General features: G+C 48.4%; 1 protein-coding gene across 5 annotated transcripts in view; it reads right to left on the bottom strand.

The window, feature by feature from the left end:
- EPB41L4B (erythrocyte membrane protein band 4.1 like 4B) overlaps positions 1–17515 on the bottom strand; it is a 117496-nt gene that overhangs the window by 61930 nt on the left and 38051 nt on the right. For all 5 annotated transcript variants that reach the window (XM_053656135.1, XM_053656136.1, XM_053656138.1 and 2 more), the window contains exons 3-12: positions 14290–14332; positions 13415–13499; positions 11476–11520; positions 9595–9647; positions 4779–4899; positions 3710–3797; positions 3463–3551; positions 3102–3171; positions 2829–2998; positions 104–213 (exon numbers count right to left, since the gene is read on the bottom strand). In XM_053656135.1, the coding sequence (XP_053512110.1) occupies positions 104–213; positions 2829–2998; positions 3102–3171; positions 3463–3551; positions 3710–3797; positions 4779–4899; positions 9595–9647; positions 11476–11520; positions 13415–13499; positions 14290–14332 (874 nt within the window). The remainder of the gene's footprint in view (positions 1–103; positions 214–2828; positions 2999–3101; positions 3172–3462; positions 3552–3709; positions 3798–4778; positions 4900–9594; positions 9648–11475; positions 11521–13414; positions 13500–14289; positions 14333–17515) is intronic.

Raw genomic sequence — 17515 nt, 5'->3', positions numbered from 1 at the left:
AAACAGTAGGGAGTTCCTACAATATCTGCTTTACCCAGCTCCTCAGGGGCTAACGAACTAAACCACAATGTGAACTTCCAAGGCAGAATAAAAAACACACCACCTTTGAATGTCGCGTGTCTCCGGGACGGATAGCGTTTACTGGGCTTCCTCTCAAAGGTGCTGGTTCTTCGTAGCCGGGACCCATGTGTAGCCTGATATTCCGTCCGCCCGCTGGAAAGTAAATATTTTACTGCGTGTTACCAATAGGAGGATATCAGCTCGTTACACATAGTTGAAAGTGCGCTTTTATTTCCAAGCGTTCTGATGTCGGCTTCAACCTCCGGTGACTCATTTGGTAAAGAACACACTGAATTTCGCCTCCCATTTGGAAATAAAATCACCTTTGCCAAGCCCAGGCTGTACGACAGAGGCAAGTATTGCCACCAGAGGACAAAACCTACAATTTCGGTACTAGCTACTTGGCTGCACAGATGAAGCGGGTTCAAGTACTTGGAACATTTGACTGAGAGAGCACCAATTCACACATATAATAACCTCTCATAAAACAAATTGCACAGACATTTAAATCTTTTAAAAGGCTGTTATCAATGACCACGGACGCTGAACCTTGGCTTCGCTCGCCCTGCTAAGGGCAACACACTGCTGCTCTCACCAAGGCGTCCAACCCAAGTGCTGCCCCGCTTCCAGCAGGCATGCAGCTTTTCGCTGACGGTCACTGCTTCGCTCCAGCCACTCTCAGTTTCAGATTTGTCACAAGGAAGGAGCCATTTGCCACCTGCCCTAAGAGCCTCCAAGGGGCAACTTCATCCCTAAACTCCCCTTTCTTTCTCAGCTTCTCCTCAAAGAGAAGAAGGGAGCCTGTTCCGGGCCAAATCCTGGGGGAGCTGCCTCCCAGGATGGAAAATCGTGCCTTGGCTTCCACCCCCACAGGCCTTCCTTCCTCACTGTGACTCTGAGCACACATCAGCCCACCATGCGATGTCTCCGTTAACCTCTGTCGTTCTGACATCCTCCATCCTCCACGGAACCCTGGGAGTCGATTCTCAGAAAGGAACTGGTTTTGTTCCCCTCGCCTTGCAGCATTTAAAAATATATTCAGACAAAACAATTCTTTAAACACAAGTGCACAGCCATTCCCTTGCACAGTAGATAAATTTGAAATGAGATCTTTCGGCACTTTAAACAAAGTTCAAGGACATGCCGTGTGTGGGTAGAGGTTATGAAACATGTGAAGTCTTAGATCTGGTAAGCGCTGTTCTCAGATCTGTAAACGTGCCTCAGAAATCAATCTTGGAAGTGCACTCCAAAGGTACATGCCCGGGCCTTATTCATACATGCATAGGTGGGCACCCACAGATTCCGATGACGAAGGTTGTAGATGAGGTCATAAATCCTCATTTTTAACAAATACCCAGGGAGTGTTCATGCACATTGAGAGACATGGCCTCACACTCATATGAAAAAACATAGCAGAACAAATTCTCTATTTTTTCAGGGTCTTTTCAGATTTAAGTATTTACTGAGCCTACCCTGGGTCACTCACACACATGTTGACCTCTGCTCTCATTCTTTTTTTTTTTTTTTTTTTTTGTGAAAAGGAAACAAAATGTTTATTTAATGCTATTCAGGCCTAATGCCTCCACTAAAATATCAAAGTCCTTTAGGGTGTACACCTACACCCACACAGCGTTCCCTTCTCCCACTGTCCCAACTCCGGGTACCGTAAATCAGGAAAAGAGCACACGTCCCTTTTTCAGGCCGCTGGTGCCATCAGCTGTGTCACTGTGCAGGATCTCGAGTTAATCCAAAGTACCGTGGTACCCTCTCATGGTCCACTGGCAAGAGTCCTTTGTACCCAGTTCCAGTCAAAGTCTCTCTTGCTTTTTCAGGCCCCGCAGCCAAAGGGGGCACCCCAAAGCCGCGTGGGCCTCTTCTACCAAAGCTGCAGGAGTCCGCACTCCACCAAAAGCATGTGGCTGTCTTCTTCACCTGGCCAAACGGGGGCCCTTCATTTCTTGGAGCCAGTCTTTTCCAAGCTCTCACCCAGGCGCTCTCACTCCGGAGCACAGCCCCTAGTTACATTCTGAGTCCAAGCCCCTCTCACTCAGGAGAGCAGCTCCTAGTTTCCATCTTGAGTCCCCCAAGTTCTGCTCTCATTCTTAAATGTCACCGGATTTCTCGATGTCAGTATGTGAAAGGCAACAGAGGAGTAGTTAAAATGTTAAAACCCAGATAGCGTGGGGTTGAATTTTGGCTGCACCACTAACCGTCTGTGACGCTGGGCAGATTTTGTAACCCCCTGGCCTTAGTCTCCTTATCTGTGAAATGGGGACAACCAGAGGACTCGTCTTCTGAAGGCTGCCAGGAGGACCATGCGTTGGCACCTGGGAAGCCCTGGTGCAGTGCGGTGCTGCTTACATGCTACGGCTGCGGCTGCCCAAGGTGCTCGCCACCTGCCTGTGTGCCCCGGGCACCTGAAACGTGGTTAGTGAGACCAAGAAACTACATCTTAAAATTCCTTTACTATGAATGAGCCTAAAGAGCCCCACGTGGCCAGTGCTTACTGTATCGGACAGTCTAGCTAAAGCTAAATGCCAGCTAGTAATACCTTTGTTATTATTATCCCTGCCGCACCAATGAGAACAGAGGCTGAAGGAGCTTTGGGGACCCGGCTACACACAGGTCAGGTCTCAAGGAAGCAGGGGCAGGACGTCCACCCTCCGTGTCCCTGGCCTGGGGATCTATGGCTCCCCGCACAAAAAGGAGCACTACTGCCTCTTTCAAAACAAGCGATCGTGTTGTAAAAAAAAAAAAAAGGCGCCTACCTGAATCTGAAGCGAGACCCCAGCCTGATGAAGTCTGATCTATTGGACTTGCTGTTTCCTGGCGTCCGCAGCCGGAAGAACGCGTGATGCTCCACGGCGCACTTCCACAGGTGCTTGCAGGTCCGGGCGCTGTCCAAGCGGAACACGAAGGTGTGCTCCTGCTCCCGGCCCTGTGTGGGGAAGCACGAGGTTCCCGTGTCAGTGGGCGCACGGGGCACGGACGGAGGACCACGCTCGGTGAGGCGGGGGACCGCCAGAGCAAGGATTACCTACCTGGTCATCGTCCTCCACCACCACCAGTGTCAATTTGCTCTTCTTGAAATCCATTTTGGTAATTTTAGGCCTGGTCAGAGAGAAAACATTGTAAAAGTCCAGTCTGCAGGAAAAGGACACATCAAACAGCAGTTTCCTCTCTACTTTTTAAAGCTTGGATTTGCTAAGAAATCATTCGTTCATTTAAGGGTGATTATCCAGAAGCTTCATTGCCATTGCCACACACCCACATAGATGAGAGAATGGTGTGTTTTTAAAATGAATCAGAGTGTTGCAAATACTGCTCAATAATCATCCATCACATAAAATTCCACCACAGAATAGGAAAAGACATTTTTAATATTAGACAAAACTAAATTACCAAAAGAATAAGCCTATTTTGTTAGCTCCTTCAAAGATTAATATGCCTGTCGGGGTCAGTCCAAGAGAATATTCACAGCCATCTCTTCCCTACAAACAAATGAAGTGACAGTCGGTAGAAGGTTCTAATAGGTCGTCACAGAGCAGAATGCAAAACAGTTCGCTCACCACGTCACTTGGTGTGCACATCGCTTACACTTTGCTCGGGCACAGCGGGACCCCGTGACTTCAAGGCACCCAGTTCTTACCCTGACAACGTGCATGTCTACCCCGTACATTTCCAGCCACTTCGCTTTATTCAGATAGGAGAGTTCCGCCTGGGCAGGGCTCTTTCCCCTTAGAAAAACCAATGGAAACACATGTAAACTGCAACTCGTGCACCCACATTCTGAAAGGCACAGCCACACACAAAGGGATTTTATGCAGCGATTAAAGGAACGAGGGACACCCATTTTTATTCACCTACCTCCAGAACAGACCGTTACCTGACTAGGAAGATGACAGAGCAGGGTTTATAATGTGACTCAGGGGACACTTTTTTGGTGTGTGTGTATCTGTCGGCTAACGAGGGCCGCTGCAGGGAGCGGGGGGGGGGGGGGGGGGGGTGCAGGGGTACAGATGACCCTACAACCACACATTTCTATGTGATACAAGCACGTGCTAACGTCACCCTCCATGTTCCAAAAAGGCACGCGTCCTCCAGAATGACTGAGGGACAACAGGAAACCACGCTAAGTTTCTGAGTCTAAGAAGGACTTGGAATGGCAGAGTGTGAGGAAGATGGGCTGGGCAGGAAGAGGGGCTCAAGCCTGGGGCACCTGTGAGTGGAAGCCCCACGGGCAGTCCAGGCACAGAAGCGCCAGACTTGGGTGTCTGTTGGGGGGGAAGGAGGAAAAAGCCCAGAGAGAAATGGCAGGATTGGTTTTAGCTGCAGTGACCACGTGTTCTAGAATACAAGGCTGCACAACCCGTGGTCTCAAACATGAGTGTCCCTCTGAAGGGCTACTCTTCAGTTCAGACCATGGACAGAGACCCAGGCCTGCGGGCTGTATCAAGGCAGCACCTCCTGGCTTTCTTTGGGAGGCGAACCTGGGAGCAAGGAGCAGATCAGGACCAGGCTGTATAATTCAGAGAGAAACGGGAGTGTGCTTTGGTTTCTACTGTATATACATCTCTGGAAAGAGAGACGTCGTGTGGGCCTTCGGGTAAACGAGATGGGAGCCCAGGAGAGAGGTGAAGCGCTGGGGCTGCAATTTTACAGTAGATAAAAGCATCTTACAAATGCTTACATCCCCCAAAATAAATGCATCAAGGTACCTGCACTCTTTCCATCTCTGGAAGATATCAAATTCCATTGCTTCTGTCTGATTTGGAATGAACCGAAACTCAGACACAAGCTCTGGTGTGTGTTCTGGAAGCTCACACTCCCCAAGCTCCGCTGCACGTTTCATGAGAGGGAGAAAACACAGGAGACATTGAATGCTTTTCATCACTGCTGCAACCGAGTGCAAAGGCGCTTGGCCCGGCAAGAAGGCACAAGCACCCCAGATGTGTTAACTCTCGGAAAGACGTCGTGACTCCCACTCGGTACCCACATGTACATACAGAATCCCCAAGTCACCCCAGTGCCCTCCCCATCAGGCATAACACCAGCATCTTGGTGATTACTGTCTTTCTCCTGACTATTTCCCCCACCCAGGGAGGCCCCTTGTTATATTTCCCCCTCGAAGTGGTAGAGCCTGAATTTGCAATAAAAGGCCACTGCAGGGAATAAGGACCCACCCAGAAACATCCATTTAACAAAGCTCTCCTTAAGTAGGTGGGTCTGAGCAGCACTCCAGGGTCTGCAGTGCTGGAGAGGACCAATCAAGAATTCAGTACATGCAGAATCCAGGAGACAGATACGCTGGGAGGGAGAAGGAGGGAGTGAGGGAGGAGGGGGTAAGAACGAGGGCTGCAGGAGCGGCTGCCGCAACTCAGGGGGAATGGAAGACTGAGAGAAAGCTGGTCATGCAGAGGAGGGGCAGCCACGGGGGCAATCCCTGCAAAAAGACCAAAGCGTACTGCCAGGTCCTTGCTCTCACCAAGTACTCCTGCAGAATGGAGGACCTGAGGACCCAGGGGCCCCCATTCCTCCAAGACACGAACAGGAAAACCCACCCCCACCCTAAACACTGCACCTCTGCAGCTCAGGAAGCGGACCTCAGATGAAAAAGGAACCCTCCAGGGGCTCCTCTACTACCTTGCTGCAAAACGGTGGTCATTGCCCCCCACCCTGCCTGACCAGAACCAGTAGCATCACCTGGGAGCCTTCTTACAATGCAGAATCTTGGGCTCCACCTCAGACCTACTGAAGCAAAACCTGCCTTTTCTTACAATGCCCAGGCGGTTGGGGCACTTGTTACTTTGAAAAGCACTGATCTACAACAGTGGTTTTCAAGCGTGAGCATGCACCAGGTTGCCTGGGGGGCTGGTGACAGCACACAGCGCTAGACCCCATTCCCGGGGTCTGGAATAAAGCCTCAGAGTTTGCATTTCGAGCAAGCTCCCAGGAGACGCTGCTGTGGCCGACTCAGGGAACATACTTTGAGAACCACCGCTTAACACAGCAAATTTCATCCAATGGCCAGCCGGCACATATGCCTGAGTACCTTCACTGACAACGCCTCCCTCTGTACCCAGCAGCCCTGGCCATCACACCATGTGGGCCACACCAGGCCTGGCATGGGCTGCTGAGCACCCCGGCTGGCTTGCAGAAGTGGACAAAACTTCCCTGATACACGGTGGCAGCACTGACACAGACTCGGAGAGTGGTGGGACCCTGTCCAACGGGCAGGGACCTGGTCAATGTCTCCTCACCTGAGTGCAGCCCCTCACCTGCAACTCGGAAGTGAATGGCCCCCCGAAGACCACCAGGTGGACTGGGTCAGGGTGTGCGGCTGCTTGGCACCTTGGGCAAAGCCACTAATGAAGACTGATCTGGAAATACTTGCCCAGAGAAGGTGAGGCCTGGGCTTCCAAGGTGAGAGGACACTAGTGATCTCTGACTAACAGGTCACCCTGAAACTAGGGACCTGGCAAGCGCAGAGGGGCAGTCTGGGACGAGATCGCCTTGATATGAACCGCCCTTCCCTTGGATCAAAGTGAGACAACAAAGTCCTGTGTTTGGTGTTGTGTCTGGACAAGTCCACCAAACCATGCCATTAAGCACTGGGAAAGGCCAGACAATGACAAGGTTTCCCTGAGACCTGGTGAGGGGGCTGGTGTCCCTCCTCTTATGACTGGACTAAAACAAGCCTGAGGGAGACCTGCTTTGCGAAAGCATGCCTGCCTTCCACGGACCTGCCGGCAAAACCTGACACTGCACTCAGTCTGCGACCTCTGTAGCCACCGCGGTCCCAGCCGTGGAGGGTGGCAGAAACAGCCCCGACACAGGAGGGTGTGAACTCTGTCTCTGCTGTGAAATCCGGGCAAGTCACTTAACCTCTCCGGGGTCTCTGATGAAACAGGAACTGTTACAAGGATGAAACGAGATCACGGGCACACAACAAACGGTGGTCCCATTCTCCTTCCTCCCTTGTTTTCCTTTCTCACCTGCATTAAATTTCAAATCTACTGTACATTTAGTTCCCCAAAGAGCACAGTCTCTGGGCAGCAGGGCCAGCACATCCTAACTCTGAAAGCATCACTCCTCAAGGACAACTTAACATGGGAAGAAACACCACCTTTCATGTTATTCAAATCCACAGAGATGCTCTAGGGATCTTTCCATCTGAGGAAAGCTGGCTCGCTATGGCTGAACTGAAAAGCAGGCTAATGCTTTTAACTGATGGAACAGGGAAAGGGGGGCAGGGGGACAGTGGAACAAGAACTTGCCGTAGACATTAGCCTGTCTTCGGCCTTTTTATTTGTACCTGATATGATGAATGTGTCTTAAATCACACTGATGTTGTTTCCACTCAAATGGGCAATTTCTTCAAGAAGGGCTTGCAGATAGCTGATATTCTCGTCTGCACTGGTTCTGGGGCAAGGCATACATAGTTCTACTGGAGGAAGAAACCTCTCCAGGGGACTGGGGGCCCCAGGTCTGACGCGATGCTTTTATCCCAATAACTATACCCTGACATCCACTGCTGGGCCACCAAGCCCAATGGTACGACCTCCTGGCAACTCAGAAACTCAAGGGTGGATGCTCCCTGATGAGCTGGAGCAACGTGTACCTGGTGAAAGTAGACAGTCCATTTCCACGTTCCCCCAGCCATTACACATCCTCATGGCACTTACCATAAGGACAGTTGTATTAGGAATATATGGATGGGACGCACTTAGCACTGCACTTGGCAGATCAGTTACAGGGGACAGTATTGTCACTTCCACCACCAACACCTTCAGACCTCAGGGACAGGCTCCCCCTGCAACTACAGTCCTTGGGGCCTCTTCAGCTTTACTCAATTCATTCTGCACTCACTGAGCACCTACCATATGCCAAGTACCCGTTAGAGAATAAGAAAGCTAAGGAATGGGAATGACCTGAAGTCGTTAAGAACTGCCTTTATGGGTATAAACATGACAAAATACCTGCCCCAAAAACGCCAAGTAGAAAAGCACACAAAAATTTTATATATGACTCTGAACAGAACTCCTTTTTCCAACTCCACTCAAAACTCGCAGCCAGAGTTGCTGGCTGTCTGTGGCTGGCAGGACGGAGGGCTGCCGCCTGCCTTCTGCGTGTCTGCTGTATGCCGTGGTCCTGGTTTTCTATAGCAAGCATGTGCTGACTTCATACCTTAAAGACTCAGATCAACGTTCAGAAATGGGTAAATACAAAAAAGTGAGATGCCAAATCTTATTACGGTGCCCCCCAAATAATCAGTAATTATGAACGAATAATTCATTATTCCACAGAAGCCCGAGAGCACATGAGCAAGCGGGCCCACAGCATGTGTCTGTCTGATGTGCTGATGAACTTCGTTCTGTGCGGTGGCACATGAGGATCCTCTTAATTAGTGCTCCAGACTTTGGCAAGTGTTCCTTGTGCACTTGGAAGGGCCGCCAGAGCATCACATGGATGGAACAGTCAACACGGGTGGTCATGTGGGCAAACCCCTTACTATCCACTTCCCACCCACAGGCCGACAACTCCCCTCTCGATGCTTCCCATGGAGTTGGGTTTGTATCCTTAAGAAGCTCTTGGGGGTTCCACTGGCACCTCTCAGCCAAGTGACTCTCCTCTGGCATCTCCTCCACCGAAGCCCAATTCTTCTTCCAACCATTCTGTCCCCTAACTTTGGTGGCAGCCTATGTGTCATCTCTGACTCCTCTCTCAACACCTAAGTCTGTTGACCAGGTCCTTCTTGCATTACCAGTGCTGTTTTTTGTATTTGTTTTGGTGTGTGTGTGTGTGTGTACTGAACCCCCAGCCCTGATCAGTTTAATCTTTTATCACAGCAACACCTCCTCACTGCAACCCCAGCCCGGGGCTTGGTCCTCCTCTAACCCCTAGTCACAAGCACACAGACATGAGTCAGTCAAAAGTGTAAGCCAGAGCTATCCAAGAAGTCATATTTGGCAAATGAGCAAAAAAATCAAAATCAGGGGATAGGAATATGATTATAATACCAGAGTTTTATACACATGTCCTCACTTAGGCCTCCCAACGTAATAAAAGGCACTTCTAATCAGGCCTGCCGCCCTCTTAATAGCCTTCAAAGGCCCCATTGCTGACGGCATGCTATTCACTCTCTTTCAAGGGGTCCAGAGCCACCCACTTACCCAGTTTCTCCAACGTCATCCTCCGGCACCACTCAGCTGCTGCTACCTCTCCGCACACATTGTTTCTGTCCGTGCCTTGGCTCCTCTGACCACGTTCACTTCCTAAACCCCTGACGGGCCCTCCCCTCTCACACCTCCCAGGTCTGTGCTCCCAGAGGCACCCCACTGCACTCCGTGCGTACACAGCACATGGTCCTGACAGATGGTCCTCACGGGACCGCAGCTACTTGAGGATGGAGACCATGGCGCGTTCATTTGTACCCCCAGAGTAGAGTGCTGGGCCTGGTATACAGCAGACACTCATTTGCAGAAATGAAAGCAAGAACCTTAAAATACTAACGACCGCTAAAGAACAATGTACCTTGTAGACAGAGAGCAGCTAATTCCACAGCTGTTTCGTATGGGCATTTCAATCTTGGCAAAAAAAAAGAAAAGAAAAGAAAGAAAAGAAATTAATTCTATATAGGAACTTAAATACTCATAACCATGCAAAATGTCATTATTGTCCAAAGGTAGTAATCTTTAGGTGATTTTTGTTCTCTGTGGTTTCTATGTTTGCTATCCACGTTAAGGAATGCAAACTAGCAGACCTTAACTCCCCATATTTCCCAAAGTCAGTTATCATACGGTAAAATAACCCGATCTAGGTATAGGTTCTTTCAAACCTGTGGGCAATTGGAGTGAATTTCACAAAAATGGGGAAGCTTGGGAAACAGAATGAAAAGCCTTCCCTTTGACTTATTAGTCTAAAGCTTATTTTATCTTGACACAGTACATGATGCACCTTTCCGAGCTGCCTTATGTCTCTGAGACAAGACTGTAATATTAAAAATAAACAGACACAATATCTAACCCTGCCAGGACAGCTGGATATGCTTGTGTAACTGAGGCAGAGCCACAGCAGTGTATTTACTACCGCAAATCAGGATCTCGTTCGTATTTAATATTACAAACTTGGTTAGAAAAATAATAATGGCGTACATTGGTCTAGCACTTCACAGTTTTCAAAGCCTTGTCATCTATATGGTCCAATTTGGTCAATGCATGGAGTTTGTAGACTGTATCACGGGGGTTGACAGTGCTCTCCTCCCCGCTTCAGACGTGAGGAACTGAGTGTCCTGCAACTTGCCCAAGGCCATCTAGCTGGTAGGAGGCAGTGCTGGGACCAGAGCATCATTCTGCTTTGAAGTACAGTAAATCGGGCTGAAGGGCATGGAAACTGCAAAGCACTATACAAATGCAAGACGTCGCCATTAATATTTTTCCAAACTGAGGACATTTACTAGAGTTAAGAGGCCTTTAGTATGAGGAGCACAGTATGGTAGAAGGGGGAGGGAGAAAAAAATACACACATACTCATAATACACACGTCAATCAAAGATCTGTATTGCATGGCTGGATAAGGCAAATGTATACACTGTACAATCTACTTGTTCTATAGTGTACATTCCACTCAGATTATAATTGCACGTAGTCTATGGAAGAGTTTGCAAATTCGGAAATCCCATTTTAAATTTCCTTCAGATGAGATTCAAAATAAAAATGGATTCTGGTCAGTATCACGTATTGCTTTTCAGATTGAGTATAGTCTTCATTTTTCAAGTAACAGAAAATAGTCAGTACACATGCTGAAAAATAACACAACTGTAGAAGCTCTGACTAAAAATCTTGTACCTTCAGAATAAATCAATATTGCATGTCAGATTCACCATTTCAGGGCCAATGCTCCTTTCTCCAACATTCACTGGGTGGCCAGAGGCCTAGTATTTAAAAACCACTTTTAAGAGGGGCCAAGGAAATGAGATGAGATGTCTAAACCTCTTCCTATCAGAATCAGAACATTACCTCTTTCCATTATTTAATGCAAATGGCGATGAATGAGACTTTTTGACTGTCCAAATACTTGTAAGTGTATACATACTAATAACGCATCTTGCTTGCAAATACGACAAAAGCCATTATGAATGGGCCAGTGATGTGATCAGGGAGAGAATTATTCCCAAATACACATCACTTAAGATATTAAATGCTCTTGGAAATGCTTCAAGCCATAGAGTAATCACTTAAAATAAGATGATGACAGTGATACAAGTATTAGACTCACTTTACAATGCCTGGTGTACTTTTTTTGAATTTTGAAAAAGGAACAAGGGTAAGAGAGTTAAAAAACAAAACAGTGAATTATTTAGAAATACACTATTATCTGTTGTGGGTTTAAGAATTAAAACAAAAACGTACTTACTTTCCTGAAAGAATGTCATGCCTGAGTTGTAAAACAAACAGGTACCTGACAAACACATACAAAAGTCAACAGAGGGTCAGTCTTTCCCAGCCACTTCCGATCCTAACTGCCCCTCATAAATCCCACCCTGTGCGCAGCCTGGGATTCTGCATTGTAAGAAGAGAGTACAGCTCAGACGAGAATGGTGGTGGAAGCATCTTCTCCTGAGTCTCCGGGAAGGCACCCTGACCCTAGCTAGGAAGCGGAGTGCATGTACGGAACTCGCAAGATACTTGGAGATGCAACGTGGAACATGGCAGAGTCCAATGACAGACTCCACAGCCGCTTGGTGTCCCAGAAGAGAGCCAAACGCTGCACGCAGGGCGTGCGCACGACTGAGACCTGTCCAATCAAACGGGCAGGTGGAGCCACGGCATGAGACCCTCAGCCGGCCCCACCAGGGAGTTCAGAAAGGTTGCATCTGACAGCTGACGGTAGTAAGCAACTGCCCCCAATTTTTTCCTATTGCAGTTTAACTGTGGACTCTGTCTTCTGAAAAATTGCACACACAAAATGGGAATCCTGGAGCTTCACTGTAGCTGCTGGTCACAGGGGTAAGAAAAAATGGGGAAGAAGGCAGCAAATAACACAGGTGGGGTCCACTTAAGTAAAAAAAATGTGTCTTGGCTTAAGGAAGTGTTTTGTTGGTTTGTTTGTTTTTTACCAGATGGATGTGGGCATGGGAACCACTTCCGAGTGCATGAAAAGAACAAAAAGCTGCCCACACTCCCCGCTCCATACCTGGGGACTCAGAATCCCACACGCAAGAGTGGTCCCCAGGAATCTGATTGGTTCAAAAGTTTCCCAGGTGTTTCCATTCACACAACCCTGGTTGAGAATCACTGCCTTTGATGATAGCTAGAAGGATTCTGGGAAAAAATACTAGAAGAATTTAATTTGTTTGAACTTTGAAAGCAATGCAGATAGTCATTCTCTGTGGAATGGATATAGGACAACGTGGGTGACCCAGAAACCATCAGTGGGTCTGAAGGCTCTGGTACATTCCAGAATGCTCCCACCTGCGACAGGTGTTTAACCACCACTGAACTGAGTACTCCCGTCAAGGAGGATACACTGTGACGTGGCCAGAACTTCCAATTCCTATAGGAAAACCTAACTATACAGGAGCCCCACGGGCCTCTTGGTGGTGGTATGGAGATGAAGGTGATAAGCGGTCGTTAAGTGTTATTTGGGGGTCATCTCCAAGCTAGCGGTCAATACCGTGGCGTGCCCAGCAGCTTACATGGCACCTCTACTGTCCGTCACACAGACAATGACGAGGAGGTTCTGAGGATGTCACGCAGGACTGGGGAGAGAATCTCACTGATAAACGGGTAGCTGGAAGAAAACCCCACACTTCCCATGTTTTTGAGGCCTCTGCTGCTTCAACACCGTTTCTCGTCTGACAGAGGCAGGCACACCATAAAGGAAATTCAGGGGGGCTGGGAAGGTAACATATAGAGTATAACAACAGTGATACTGTAACGAGTGAGAGAAGATTTTGCAGTCCCTTAAAAAAAAATGAGATGGCAAGTTTGGACTGAGAAATGATCTTCCAATACCTGCCTTCTCTTTTCTAATCTGACACAAAAATAAAGTCCCACAGAACGAACCAAACTACCCAAGATCCAACCAAACAGAAATGTGATGAGAAAATACGTCTTTTCATTTTGATTCACTAAGAAAAGGGTCAAATTAAGCAAAGTGTGGCTTTTTCAACAAAATACAGAGATAAGCACAGGCAAAGTGCTAAGAAGTTTTGCTCAAAATGTAAAGGCAGCAGTGAGAGGGGGAGGCAAACCCACGGTTTAGAAACACCCATAAATGATAAGTGAGGCAAGTGCTACGTGGGGCTGGGAGGATGGTGGGGGGGCGGGTCTTGTTCTGCATTGTGTCCTACCTTGTAAACTCTTCACGAAGGTTGTTCGGTTCTGAAGAATAATATTTAACTCGAAAGTGCAAAGCATAAGCAGGCCCAACGGAACCTTTGGCGATGGAAGGTTGAAGAGGTTTTCCCCCGGTTTGGAAGATTCACGGAAGGGACAAAAGGAAAAACACATGAACTCTATTAACACAGTCGCTGGTACACAGGAAGGGCACAGCAGTGCTAGTGAGCTCTTTCCAGTACTTGTTGGGAAAACTGAAAAGAATTCTGTCGGCAAAGGCGACTTCGCGAGGCACCTCACTCTGGAGGAAACACAGCTCCAGCGAGATGCATTACTGAGAGCTGACCTTTTGCTTTCACCCCTCATCGCCCTGATGCTCCAAAGGGATACTAACTTTTTACAAAATACTAAGCGGGCTGAAGGAAAGTAACACAGCCAAGAGTTCTGTAACCCGAATCAACAGGAAACGTACCTGCAAGTATTAAATCTGAAAAGCATCACCCAGACACGCATCACCTGCTCTCACAGGTGACTCCTGCCCTCCCCGCCCCCCCATGCTCTGAGTCTACTTAATTACTCATCGGAAAGGACCATGCTCAAGCAGTAAAGTCCTGTTGCTGAACAGCAGATTAATCAGTCCTCATTGGCAGGGGTGTCTGGCTGCAAATGGGAGCACAGTGTGTTTTTTAATATCTACTGAAAGTGCTTCGAGTTTTAAACACCAACACTTGGCCAGCCTTGAGACATTAAAAATCACCCACTTAAAAATTGAATCTATTTTAATAAGGCTCCCAAGTTCTAATGAAAACGGAACACCTCAAAACACTGGCAAAGGCATTTACTTTCCGATAAGAGAAATACATGAGTTGGCTAAATTCTGCTTACTTACTTTTCATCTGCTTTTTTATGGGTTTGGAATGGTCCAGCCAGTGCTGAAAGGAAAGAAAAACGTTTCTTTAGGAATAGAGTGCATCAGCAAGCGCGCACAGCCCTCAGAGTCAACCTTCCCTGCAAACTGTAGTAATTCCGCCCATCCAAACCAGAGACTGGACCGGGTCACAAGCTCTCAGGCTGGGCATCTGCAAACTGACCCGGATGGTATTAAAGTCTGTGCTTGTGCACAGGGTATGTTTTTTTCTGGGGGATGGCGCCCACAGCTTCCACGAGCTTTTCAAAGAGGAGCCCGAAAGGACGTAAAACCCTTTACCTAACTGATCTGTGAAGTCAGTGCAGCCAACTGCCTCTTCCTTTCGAGTTCCTCAAGTCACAGCCCATCTTCCCTAATTAGCCCAAGTTTCCACTAAGCTAGTAAAGATTACACGCTGCATTTCTGAGACCCTCTCACCACACGCTGGTCTTGTGGTTCTGTCGCCCTAAACTCTAAAACTATAAAACCACCGCCTGTGACCCCTGTATCTTCTGCCAGGAAAATGACCCACAGTTGAAGATGGAAAGGCCAGCAGGGACTTGCCTGAGACATTTCGGCTCTGGCATTGAGAGCAATTCAACTTCTTCTTGTTTTTTACCAGAACGACCACGTCAGCCTGATCCATCCCAGGAAATGACAAAACCACCCCCCCATAAATGTTTTCTGGTATGTCAAAGTGGTTGACGCCACAGTCCTGAAGAGCCTTGAAAGCTCAACTTCCGTGCAGAAAAGGACACTGGGGAGGATAACACTGTACACCGTTCCGGGCCGTCAGTTCCCATGATCACTTCTGCGTTTCCTGCGCCAAGCACACAGCGTGGCAAAGTTTCCCCACCGCTTTCTGGAAACTGGCTGCGCGGTGAAATGTCACTGTTCGAGTAACGGCTGGAATGACAGCCGGACTGGGCTTCTCACTCACTGTTCGGGGTCAGAGGCCATTCGGCTGCCTGTCAATATACCTTCCGAGGCGATTGCAACTCAGCACATGCTGACAGTGAAGAAGGACGGGATAACCGAGTACAGTGTACTCTCCCGCTCACCGACGGCCCCTCGTGACTGTGTGGGAGGAGCGGGACAAGGAAACAGCAAAGCAAACCGCAGATGAATTATAATACAATACACGGCAAGCAGCACAATGGGAGAACGTGGGCTTCTGTCGTCTCCGCTCCCAGAGCAGCCGCCTGTCATAGAGGAAGCAGATCCCCGGAGCCAGATGCGCATCTCAAAGGCACACGCACAGGATGCGTTCTCTCATTGTTAATGGCTTTGAATTGGAAATGACCTAAATGCCCACCAACAAAGATGGATTTGAAAAAAATGGCTCATCCGTATAATAAACTACTATTCAGCCTTTGAAACGGATGGGGGCCTGCATTTATTGACGTGGCAAGAGGTGCACAGCACCACATCAGAAGAAAACAACCAGGAAGAATCCATGGATGCAAAAAGGAATACTTTCCATCCAGGTAGGTCCAGAAAGATTTTGAGGGGTTATTTTGGATACAGGGCCGTGAATACTGTTTACTCTTTTCTTTTTGACTTGGATGCCTGATTTTTCTACTTTTACCGAGAATATTACTTCCACGGGGGGGGGGGGGGCGGGGCTGGGTTGGTATTTTGTTATTCGTTCATTCGTTGTTTGCCTATCAGGGCAATCAGGTCTCATTGCTGCTCTCAAGCAGCAAAGGAGAACCCTGGACCTTACCTCCTAGGAGGAGAACAGATAAAGACTTGAGGACTCAAGTGGTGTAATATTTACTTCCCTGTCACAGTAGGGGTCATGCTAACGGCTGTGACTAAACTTGTTCTTCCCACTTTCAACAGAATTCCCCATTACCTGGCAAAGAACGTCCTCCCTGCAACCAGCCTTTGGAGCTTACCAGGCCCAGAGTCTCACAGTTTAAAGAGCTTGTCCCGTGTCTTCCTGCCTCAAGTCTCCTTATCATATTTCGGATAGAACAAGCTTAAAACCACTATTCCTCTCCACCTATTATCAGACTCCAGTCTGGATCCAAGTCCAACCTGTGCTGTTTCCTTAGCTGTGACTTCCAACCCTTGGCCGGACATCACGTCATGAATATACCCAGGTCCCACCCAAGACAGAATCTCTGAGCATGAGTGTTTTTTAACGGTGCCCAGTGTGCCCCTTAAAAACATTCAGTGCTGAAGATTTCCCACACTGTCTCCAACCCAGGAAATGTGTCCTAATGATAGTGGGGATCTCGAAACATCCACAACCCCTTCTGAAAATTTCTCTTTGAGCTCTGTAAAATCTCGATTTTGCAGTTTACCGGCCAAATGTCCACCCCCAGTGTTAACGTACAAACAGATCATGGCTAGATGCTTCTTTCCACCGGATAGTAGGCTGCTTTCCCTCTGGCCACACTGCTAAGGAGCTCCCTTTCCTTCCTGCCCAGCAACGGCCTGGAGCCCTGCCCGGAGCAGGACCTGCCAGGATGGAGGCCTGTGAAAAATCTGGGGCTTGCTAAGCTGGGAAAGAAATCAGAAACAGCTCCCTTTTAAAAGCTCCTGACCCCATGGTGTGCAGATCAGGTTTGCCTGCCTGCATGAGAGTCGCTAAGAAACCCAGTCACCATCCTCAAATGAGAGATGATAAAACCTGGGTTGTATCCAACCAGTTCAAAATGACTCGACTTTCTTCTTAGCTGCACGGGCTGCCCAGACTCTGATCGCCTACATGCATTTCATCCAACAAAACCACCTTGTGTCGGACAGCCAGGCACAGAGGCCTCGCGTGGTGTTTAGTGAATCGTATCCCTGGGTTTGGTTCGGAGGCCTGCAGCAGCAGGACTTGTCTCAGATGTCCACCTGCATCCTGCCTAAACACAGCCAGGCCGCCTGTCAGCAAAGGCCACCGCGACTGGCCCCAGCCCTCTTAACTGACCATTAAAGCAATCCCTGGAAACACACAGGTGCACTTCTGAGTTCAAAGGGCAAGGCATTTCTCTCAAACCCTCTAATAGGTGTTAGAAAGGGGGTTTCTGATCTGAACTTCTCATCCAAGTCCACCTGGCAAGATGCTTCCCACAAACCATGATGTGAGATGACCTGGCAAAGCCCATCTGCGCTCACAGTACAAAGAAGCTCTGGAACCACTGCATATGCGAGGCTGGTTGCAGAATGTCACTGCCTATGATCTTGTGATTGGCCCCTGAGATGTGTGTGA

Source organism: Artibeus jamaicensis, unplaced genomic scaffold (genome assembly GCF_021234435.1).
Source record: "Artibeus jamaicensis isolate MK-2021 breed Jamaican fruit bat unplaced genomic scaffold, CSHL_Jam_final scaffold_1964, whole genome shotgun sequence".
Classification (NCBI taxonomy): domain Eukaryota; kingdom Metazoa; phylum Chordata; class Mammalia; order Chiroptera; family Phyllostomidae; genus Artibeus; species Artibeus jamaicensis.
Note: the sequence above shows the minus strand (reverse complement) of the source record. Positions and strands in the feature narration are given on the sequence as shown.